Source organism: Schistosoma mansoni, chromosome 1, assembly GCF_000237925.1.
Source record: "Schistosoma mansoni strain Puerto Rico chromosome 1, complete genome".
NCBI classification, from domain to species: domain Eukaryota; kingdom Metazoa; phylum Platyhelminthes; class Trematoda; order Strigeidida; family Schistosomatidae; genus Schistosoma; species Schistosoma mansoni.
Genome location: NC_031495.1, coordinates 29,834,332 through 29,845,889, shown reverse-complemented (window position 1 = coordinate 29,845,889; position 11,558 = coordinate 29,834,332). Strand labels below are relative to the sequence as shown.

The following is an 11,558-nucleotide window of genomic DNA, read 5'->3' as shown; positions in this document are numbered from 1 at the left end:
CTTGATGGTTCGGTCGACCGAACCATCAAGCTCAGAGAACAAACCAACATCAAAACTGGTAACAGATGCCTTTATTTTCAAATTAATGCTCATAATTATATTGTTAAATGTCTTTGTATCATTGAATTAGTTGGCAACGTAGAGATTAGAAATACAACAATTACGTATGAGCAAATATATATTTTTTTATAGTTGAAATCATGAGTCAATTGAAGTTAGACCACCATGGAAAGCCTGGAAGCACTGGACGGCCGTTTCGTCCTACTATGGGACTCTTCAGCAGTGCGCATCCACGATCCCACACCCACGAGATTCGAACCCAGGACCCACCAGCTTCGCGCCGGAGCACTTAACCGATAGACCACTCAGTGGCCACATCCAATGGTGTTAATTTCTAACTTCAACTGATCCACGAAGTTGTCCAGGTTTTCCATGGTAGTCCAGCTTCAATTGACTCATGATTTCAACTATGAAAATATTGAAATATCCACAAAAAACCCCTTCTTAAATATATATATATATATATATATGACACCATAAATGGATTCGAGACTAAATATCAAATGAGGTTAAACAGTAAGGAATGTAAGGATGGAAATAATTTACGGGTCAGATAATTGTACAATCGACAGATATATGAAGAAAAGCGACAAACATAAAGGTCATGATAATATAAACTGAACAATAATCAAGAAAACTTGTATAAGGTAATAATAGTAACTGATTAGAGTTTTAAATTACAAAACAGTGATTTCAAAAGTCAATAATAACCAAATGATGATAAAAGGAAAAAACAAAATTAAGTCCAAGGAAGGATGAGAGGTTGGACGAATCGTTTTTGCACGTAAAGTTAGGGCTTAAGTTCGTGGATTGCCAATGCTTCAGCAGTGCATAAAATACTGATCCCTTCGATCCAATTCCTTTTACTGTGTACATTACTTTAAAAGAAGACTGTTTTGGAGCGATGTATCCACACTTGATTAAATGCTCATGTATAGAACTAGTAATTGTTTTACATCCTCTTTTTAAAAGCCATGTCAGATAGTGTTCGGAGATGCGTTTGGAAAGTGATCGCTTTGTGCGGCCAATGTAACTTCCCCCACATGAGCAAGCAAATTTTTAGATACACACTGATGTGGCCCAAAGCGGAAGTTTGTCCTTAACACACCCATGAATGGTAGACCGGCTTGAGAAAACATTTCGGAGCTTAGCTGCTTAGGACGTTTTATTCAACGATTTTGAAATCCGTTTATTTAAGATTTCAGCAGCCGTATCGCCTTTAAATTCCATATTCATAAAAAGGGTTTTCTTTTGTAATGTTGGTGCTTCTTCAGGATGATGTCTAGGTGTTAAGTTGCTGTCGACGAATAGAAGTAGATAACCATTCCCAGGAGAGTCTGTCGAAGTTGAAATAGTTCCGCATCTATTGTGTCAGTAGAACATATTCGCCTGATCCCTAAGGATAAAGAATGAATTAAGTTCCTCTTTCTACTCAGTGGGACCCAGCTATGGAAATTCGTAAACTGTTCATTCCAGGTCGGTTTTCTATATATAGATCTCTGTAAAAAAAAACCATCCGGCTTTCTTTTCAGTCGGACATCAGGAACGTCTGTCCTACAATATTTGACAGTAATGTCAAAATACGAACTAGCCTTGTTGGTTGCGTTTCAGTTGTATTTAGATTCTACTTACATCGCAAGTATAAAAGAAAGAAAACCGTATTTCGCTCTCACACTTAAGTTTCTGTCTTAGTATTAAAAAATAGCTAATTTCTAAGTTAAACTTGTTAAGTTCACTACTTGATTAACGCAGAATACGGTTTACGATAGTTTTAGTATCCAGATCGATTCTTGGATACAGATATAATGTGTGAAGGTTACTGATTGACATCATATTGCAACTTTGGTTTCGCCTCGACTAAATTAATTTGTCTACCTTTTGATATAGTTACTCTGTCACTAAAAACAAACATTTTTGAAACTGTATTCAAAGTTGACTGAATGTTCTACAATAATGTTTGCATTCTTCAACCTCTTTCTCAAGGTAGAAATGATAGCTCATAAAGTTACAGATATTTTGTGCTTGTATTAATATAAAACTTATGAAGATTTTGGTTGTTGAACGACTATTCGTTCACAACGTGTATGTTGAATAGCATCAATCAAGATTTTACTTTTTTATTTTCAACTAGCTCGTTCACAAAGTCGGCCGCCAAAGGATGATGATATAATGAGTATATCTACAGACAGCAACCCTAAAAGTTGTATCACTAGCCATTCTGTTCACCCAAAGCATAAATTAACTGTTACTACTCGTCGAACAGCACCTGTAGATACAGCTGACTGCATAGCAGCGATGGAGATTGTTAAACAAATAAAAATTAATAATACGTCAAAAGGTGTTGTCGACTGTTGCAACGGAAAAACTGACCACTGTGTAAATGATTCAAATCGCCAAAGATTGACAAATCAACATAATCAAGAATTTTGCGAAACTGAGTCAAAACTGATCACTTCAGGCAGGAAGTCTAATACATTTGAATCTCGTTCGAAGACTAAACAAACCAGCAAAAATAGTTCGGTTTTTGATGGATCTAGACATTCTAGTCGGCATCAAAACTCGAATGAAAATGTAAGTTATTGATAAGAATCGATCCATATTTACCAATCATTATTGTATTTTAGGATTTTTAAGTTCTCATGTTGTATCTCTCCACCTTATATCCCTCTAAAAACTTGTAATGTAATTATTTAAACCTAACTCATAATTTTAGAGAAAAAAGTGCCTTATAAAACTAATCATATTATTTTACTTTTTCACAATTTTCAGTCAAAGCTAAGTGAATCATTCTATCTGGTAACACATAGAAATAGACGTAGATAATAGAGTCATTTTATTCACTAATTCTTTGGTTTTTGTTCATAAACAGGTACATTATTTAAATTTCATACGTCTAGAATACATTTTAATTAATTCTTTTATTGATGTGCTTGAAAAACATATTTATTGGTGAGAATGAGTCACTAATGTAAACATTGAATAAAGCTTTTAAAAAACGAACAAATAAAATCACTTAGAGATTATCAGTTCCGCTTAAATTTTGTTTCCAAATAAATTTTTCAGATTCTTTGGAATATATATTATTACTGATAATCTTTGATTGTTCGAACAGTAAAATTGTTCATCCAATTAAATGAAACGTGTTTCATCTTTAATCAGATGGATATATTACATGCAAAGAGTATTCATACTATTCGTCATTCGACTACATTCCTCCTTGTAATGACTTTGAATATCCAGTTAGAATGATGTCTTTTATTAAATGTTTATGTAAACGTAGATGATCTTTTAACCAAATCAAAACTGTTAGGTTTCAATGCTAGCAAAAATGCAAAGACGACAAATGAGGAATTATTATACATCAAAAAATAGATCCCAAACTGTTTTGAATAAACAAGTTCTAAATATCGATTTTAAATAGATCAAACTGAGTGACACCCGTCACTGATTAATTTATAACTTACGGTTTGAACATTGTTTACAAATATTGCAAGATCGAAATTCTACAATTAACATGTAAGACTGATTAATTGAGTTTTATGTTAATTTCTACCTAAAATCTGTAATTATAAACATTACAATCTTTTCTGACACATGTCATGGTTTTGTAAACAATTACTTTAATATAAACTGAATTAGGGATATTTAGTTACTTTTTTTATGGAAAGATTAAGCATAGTTTCTTGGTGTATCAATTCTTTTTTTCATTATCAGAAAACTGCAAATAAACAATTTCCATCTGTTGTCACCGCTCGTTTACCTACACATCAACAAAAGCTTAATGGTCATACTACAGTAAGAATAGCTTCTCAGTCATGCACACGTGAACGGAATCATGTCGGTCAATCGAATTCTTCTAAAGTAATCTCTATTGAATCGAATGATAAGAATAAAACTCCTGATCAAAATGAGGTGGTATGTCTGCAGAGATTTTATTTAGATGATTCCACTTATAATTTTTTTAATATTAAATGAATGTTTTATTTTAAACATCAGCTACATGAAAGCCAATCATCTTTATTTTAGTCGGTCGCCGTCAAACGCTTGATATTTTGAATTCATCGAATGACTTTTTGAAAACAAACTTTTTTCTCAACTAAATATCAAGTACATCGGTGATCTATGCCAACAAATACAGGCCACTAACTGTTAGTTCGCTCTAAATTTATTGATTAAAACTATTAATTCAGTGAACTATCTAAGGAATGATAAGTCATTTGTTCAGCTAGTTAGGATGGAAACTAAAATATAATTTTTCAAAGTTGAAATCATGAGTCAATTGAAGCTAGACCACCATCGAAAACTTGGAAGTACTGGACGACCGTTTCGTCCTATAATGGGACTCCTCAGCAGTGCGCATCCACGATCCCACACTCGCGAGATTCGAACCCAGGACCTACCAGTCTCGAACCAGAGCCCTTAACCGAGTCCCAGTGAGAAACAGACAGTTAATGACAAATCATTAACTTAATGAGTTAGTTATTAATCAGTTTCATTAGATAGTTGTCATTTTACATAACCTTTTGACTGAAATTTGGGGTAGGATTTAACTATACTGCCGAACCAATCAGAAGCTTTCGCGGGTTTTCATGGTCACGGCGCTAAGTTCGGTACCTGATGCTTACGTACGATCGGTTTACAGCGGATTTTAGGGAAGACGTGATAATTCAACGTCTACAAGAGAAGTGATCATAAGATTTTGGCGCGAAATTCAATTATCCATTTGGATAAATAGAGTTTTGGCATTATAGCTGATGTCAGTTCGTGATGAAAACCCTAAGTATAATTCTTAGCCTTAACCATGAACTGTAAATCACAATTTGAATTCTTCTTACAGGTTTATAACCCTCATTTGGTCTTAGTTATTATTTGACACTCTCAGAGTCACTCTAGCGTCACTCAAAGGTCATTCATAAATTATAGTCCCACCCTAACCCGAAACCTTAACTCTAACCCTAAATCGTAAACCATACCAATATACTAACATTATTGAAGCTATGTGGTCGAGGCCAAAAGAATTTTTGAGACCTTATCATGGTTTCAGAGGTCGACTACTATGGAGCCATATGGATGTGCTCCTGTACCGTATGCACCATGATTTTAGAACTTCTGAACCTATATCTGACCTTCAGAAGTTTTTGACTCATGTAAAAGAAGTGTTTCCACTTTAATTCTTTGGTTTTGTATAATACATTTTTACTGTATACTAACTGTCTTCTGATTGGCTAATATTTCTCAAGGTCATTCAAGATTCGTTCAAAGGTCGGCAGTATAGTTTAATCCTACCAAATTTGGAAATTGGGTCAATGAGCCCCAACTTTGAAGATGTTTACGACAAGACTCGGTACTTACAGGTTTTATGTTACCTTGCTGACCACCACAGATTGATCCAAAACTATGACGAAATACGTGTAAAATGCCTCCTCCTCTTTTCTCTAGTTGATACCACGGTGCGATAATAAACCTAAGTGATTGAAACTCACACAAACTGTAATAAACAAAAATAGGAGTGGGGACAATCGATTGTAATTGATTACAAAATTACAAAATATCTCACTGAAATCTGACAACCATATAGTAAACAGTTAATTTGCAAACTATCAATCACTTGTCTCAATCTTGACTGTTTCTTCTGAAAATATCAGTCCATCGTCACTGATTTCATCGTTCGTGCATTTTCATACCAATTGCATTCCGTTCCCGTTCTTTTCTTATCAATCTTCTGCTGAAATACATTCTATGCCTGACCATCACATATACTACTTGTGTGGATATAAGTAACCCACACAACAATACCATCTAACCTAAGAAAATTTAGTCCTTTGTCACTTCGAAATATACTTTAGTTATTCATGCATAACTTGAAGCAAGCTAACCCTCAAATAGTTTCTGATCTAATTTCGCGTTTGTTGTTAAACGAAGCATCCAGTGCAAACATAATTCTCGCCTTGTTCGGATCCAGTCAATTATATTCTGTCGAAACGGTATACAAGTACACTGTATGTGTTATCAGTTTTTTAATGATAGACTGCCAGTTAATTAATGACTGTATATTTGTAGAAAGTGTTTAATCATAATTATTTTGTATACATGATGAGTATATAACTTAAAAGAACTCATCTGTTTTTTAGAATTATCCTGACATTGCAGTTGAATCAGTCAAGTTTAAAATCGAGAAACTAACAAACTTCATTGTTCGGTTACGAAAACGAATTGAGTAAGTTTATCATAGCTTTAACAAATATTTGTTTTTGTAGAGTTATATAAACACAGACCTTACAAAGTGATCCCTACAATATGTAGTATGAATCATTTCATCCTCACTTGTAGGAGATTTTTGTTAACTTGCTTGTAAACGAAGAAATCACAATTGAATAAAAACTTTTTTATTCTACATTGAACATGGTAAATTATCGAAATCATACAACATGAATAACCCAGTCCATGCTTTCTCATAGGTTTACTTTGGTAAATAATATTGTAATAGGAATAAAAATTCACCAGCTGTTGGGATTCTACTTAATTTACCCTTTCCATATTATTTTAGATTTACTATCCTCTATACATATTTTGAGAAACTATCAACATAAATTTACGCACAAACCATGGGTTCACTGGTCATTGACTCATTTCAAATTCATAAATATATTTATAGGTAGTTAAAAATAAGTGCCACTGAATACACAACTATACCTGTGATATGAATAGTGTTAGTAGTATGGTATCAAGGGTAGAATTTGTACTTGCCACTTATTTCCGGTTTTTAAATTTTACTATCAGTTGATTTGTTGTAACTAGCTTATTTATCCATCGGTTTAATATAGTCCCCACTCATTTCATTAAATAATATGCCAGAATTGTTATGTTCTATTTGTTTTCAGTGCTCAGCCTAGCAATAAGTTTCAAACATTTTACAAAGGTATATGAGTATATACCAGTTAAAATAAATTCATAACAAAGTTTGTTGTAATATTTTTCCAGTCGTTAAGCAGGCATTGTAAAATTTTTAGCAGTCTGATTTTATTTTCGCGATTTTTATTAAATAGAATTACAATGTCTTGGTATTATCGCCAAATAAAGTAAGTTGTAAATTTGATCTACTCATTCCAGTAATTCCAGCAAGTATAATTATTTCGAATGTTTAAGTTTTAAAACCTGCCTAATGTAATAGATAGTCGCTACATTATTTTGATTAGTAAAACTCTTTTCGGTACAAAAGCTTATTTTTAATGTTATTAACGTGTACCATTGTTCTTAAGGCCATTTGTTGGAAATGAATATCTCTAAAATAAAACATATGAAGCTACAATGAAAACTAGTTCGTACTTATCTGTTTGTATCATTTGAATTTCGATAAGTTCCTAATTCCTAACAATATTCTCCATGAAAAATTAATGTTATAAAACACTGACCATAAATACAAAGAACACAAATAATTCTTCATAACTACAAGCTGTTTACACGCCAAAGAATCAAATCCTATATACTTTCACAAAACACACTCTATTTATGTGATGGTTGAGCTCACCAAGAATATCATCATTTATGTCAAGTTTATACGGATCTTTTACTTTTTCAGACTTCTAGTGTTTTTTTCTTGACTAATAACTCTTATGTGCATTTGATATCATACATTCTATCCAGTTTTTTCCCTTAGTAATTACGCACAAAAACAATATAACTTATTTATAATTAGGTCTTAAAACTTTGTTCAACAATTTCTTTTAGTACCCAACCTAAAAAGCATTTAACAAGGTGAATATTCTGATTAGTTATTAAAACAAGAAGAATTTATTGAATAAGTCAACAGGTCTTAGGATAAAACATCAACTAGCCGACATGCCCAATACCATATGCTATTTAAAACACTTTACCATGAATATTCGTAAATGTCTATTTCCACTTCTATAAATTGCTTTTCCATTAACAGAAAAATTTATGTTTCATTCATACCCAATATTTTATAACTGTAAAATAGTCACGTTATCATTAAAAATTTTTTTTGCATTCAAATTTCAGCTAATATTTTAACTAAAAGCTAACAAAACGTTCATACATTTCTTGACCTGATATTAATCACATTAATTATATATTTATGATTATGACCTTAGTTTTCATATACTAATTCTTTACGACCAAATTTGTTACCTAAGTAACTTGGATAAAGATAAACTTACGGAATCTTAAATTATCAGAAAGGGGTTTTGTGGAGATTTTAGCAATTTTATAGTTGAATTCATGAGTCAATTGAAGAGGTAGTTCCTGGAGTTCTAGTGAGAAGCGATAACAATTGGAGTTCAACCGCGTCTGTTGTGAGATAGTAACTCACTGAAGACAATAGTGGACGGTGGCGCGATTCCGCGGACTGGTTGAATCTAGGTATTAACACCGTTGGATGCCGGCTCAGTGGTTTAAAGGTTCAGTGTTTGCGTGCGAGATCGATAAGTCCTGGGTTCGAATCCCGCGTGGTGGGATCGTGGACTGCTGAGCAGTCCCATACCAGAACGAAACGGCCCGTCCAGTACTTTCAGGTTTTACACGGTGGTCTAGCTTCAACTGACTCATGAATTCAACTATAGAATCCTAAATTATTGGTTTTTGAAAGTCGAATATTTGGAACTCTTGAAACTAATCATACTGAAAGTAAATGTTTCATCCAGTCTACATTTTAGAAAAAATACTTTTTTAAAGTGCACAAACTTTGTGAATCATTTGAATACCTTCAACAGTCTTCTATGAATAGCTTTTATAGATGTTAGATGATTAGAAGAAACTATCAAAGGTTGATGGATCTAAGTTTTGTTTAAGCTATCCTTCATCAGCAAGAGATATTTATAGCCTTACGGGAATTGATACTCCTTGTGAACTTCTAGCCTCGTTTACATAGTGTAACAGTCAGAGACGTCATGGCTGAGCTGTTTGGAACACAACTGACTTTCTGAACGACTGTCATATTCATAATGATTGAGCATTAATCACTGTTGTTTTTATGTAGTTCTTAGTCCTGATTAGACTTTATTGATCATTCTGTAACTTTACCATTAGTTTGAGTGACCTTTTATCTACATGAGGAAAACCCATAGACATCAACATTAAAATCAGTTACATTTATGTGGTTTTGCCATAAATATTCTGATGATTTTATATCCAAATGGTCATTTATGCAGTTGTGGTATAGCTGTCGTCCATTTAACAGTGTGACATCAAACCTTATTGAGACCGATTAGGAACATCTTCCATTATATAACACTAAATTAACTGACTCAACTGCTTTCATGAGAATCAGTGTTTTACATTCCTACATTCTTAAACATCACTTCTAACTATTTGAACCATGACATTCCTATTACGTACATAAAAGCTTACATATAATTTCCTATTTTATTCACTGTTACAATTTACTTATGTTTGTACTGTTTATTTCTTATTAGGCGTGACTATGCAGAACATGGCACTTGTTCACCAGGTGATGATGTTTTTGGTGAGGAAGCTGTAGGGGCTGTTGTTGCAGGTAGGCCAACTGGAATGCATCCTGTTGTTGCAACATGTCTTCAGAATCTACGCATACTTGAAGTAAATGCTCAAGGTAGGTTGATTTATAACGAAATACGTTAAAACAACACCCAAATTATAGCAATAAGTTTATCGTTAACGTATAACTTCATCTGCAATCTATAGTCCGTTTCAATTGATTAACTAATCAAAATATTTCAATTAACCAACTGATTAATGTTTTCTTTAGCTTAAAACATCGAGTACATGCCTGGTTCAACAATCTCATTTTATTTCGATTTAATATAACGTAAATATGGGAATCGAATTATGAGGACGATACTATTTTACTACCTCTTCAAAAACAGATTAGATAAACAATTATTGATCATGCTTTCCAGAGTCTTTAATGTAGGTACAATTAGGCTTTTAGTTTCCAAATCATAAACATTATTCTTATGTACTATTTTAAGATTTGAACTAAAAGTGATCATTTTATTTGACATATTATCCCCTACCTAAGTTTTAACATAATATTTTTCAAATACGAAACTACCTTAGTTTTCCAAGACTCTTGACTGACTTCGCATCCGTCAATTCTCTTCAATTCCATTTGCAAAGGTCTGTAAAAAGTTCACTTCAAAATCTTTAAGGCCCAACGTTTTCTTCTTGTTCTTTTTATAGACTGGATTTTTAATTTCTCATAAAATTATGACCTGGGCATTGATATGGAACTATAGGAAGTATGAAAACAAACTCAGTCAGTCAGACGTGAACTGTCATCGGAAATTCGGTATGTGGTAACATGAATGAATAAAACAGGGGATAGCTTTACGGACTGATACTGCTCTAGTTTCTCTAAACCTTATTCCGATCAAATCTCATACAAGCAATCTCAGTGATTCGAAGTAGGCAAACATCAGGACAAATATTCTCCAAACTTAATTAGTTATGCTTCATGACAGTAAAGTACGTTAAAAGTGACACAAAAAAGACCTCTGTATCTTTTCTGAGACTCAGTCGGTTACTCATTCATAAGTACTGATAAGATCCTTAATACCTATTTTATCTATATTTCGAGAGACGGACGTTAGATAATGGGACGATGGAGTGCTGAAAATATGGTAAGCTTTTCCAGTGACCTAAATGTGTACGACATACATACAAATATATCGTATTTAGGCAAGATATATTCGTCGCTTCATATTTCTTTACATTATTACTTTAACTACTACTGATATACAGTTTTATTTACAACCAATTTATATGTTTTCTCTCATATTATGTCATTAATTATGTATTTATTTGTCTTTATAACTTATTTATAGAAATATTTAGTCTACTTTATCCAAATGAAGTCGATTTTTGGGAACCAGCTAGAGTATGTTTACTAGAAGGTAAAGATGATGAAAAGCTTTTTAATGATGCACGAAGTCAAATTACTGAACATTTATCTAGTTCTATTGAAACATCAGGAAAATCTATAGAAAATACCGGTATTGTTCAAGGTAAAATTTCTAGTCAATTAGATTGCCTTTCTGATAAACATGAAATTACCAAAGAATTAGATACACTAGGTGATGCAGATTTAATTTGAGTAAAACTATTTTTGTCAGTATTAAACAAATTACTTCTGTTTGTTTTCAATCTTTCAATTAATAATTTCAACTACAACTTCTTTGAGCTTTATTAGATTTATTATATGTATATTGTATTAACATAATCTCTTTTTAAAAAAGAAGTTTTGAATATGATCCAATTCAAAAGTGAAATTATTTATGATTTTTAATGTATATTGTAAATTGAATATTAAATATTTTTTATTTATTTACTGATAACTGAAGTAGATCATTTTTGGGTTACTAGGTTACTTGTTTTCTTCACATCAAATAATCAACATGGAGAAACAAGACACCTGAAATTAAATATTATTATTACTAGGTTTTATTTGATGATGACGATGATGATTATGATGATGGAATTCTAAAATCAATCAAGTGGATAGA

General features: G+C 32.5%; 1 protein-coding gene across 1 annotated transcript in view; it reads left to right on the top strand.

Annotated features, from left to right (window-relative positions):
* Positions 1-11,149, top strand: part of Smp_007330 (hypothetical protein) — a gene marked incomplete at both ends in the record, with an annotated part of 21,502 nt that extends 10,353 nt beyond the window's left edge. The window contains 5 exons of the mRNA XM_018793988.1: positions 2,192-2,631; positions 3,775-3,975; positions 6,192-6,277; positions 9,492-9,646; positions 10,881-11,149. Coding sequence (XP_018648445.1) covers positions 2,192-2,631; positions 3,775-3,975; positions 6,192-6,277; positions 9,492-9,646; positions 10,881-11,149 — 1,151 coding nt within the window. The remainder of the gene's footprint in view (positions 1-2,191; positions 2,632-3,774; positions 3,976-6,191; positions 6,278-9,491; positions 9,647-10,880) is intronic.
* Between the last annotated feature and the right edge of the window lie 409 nt (positions 11,150-11,558).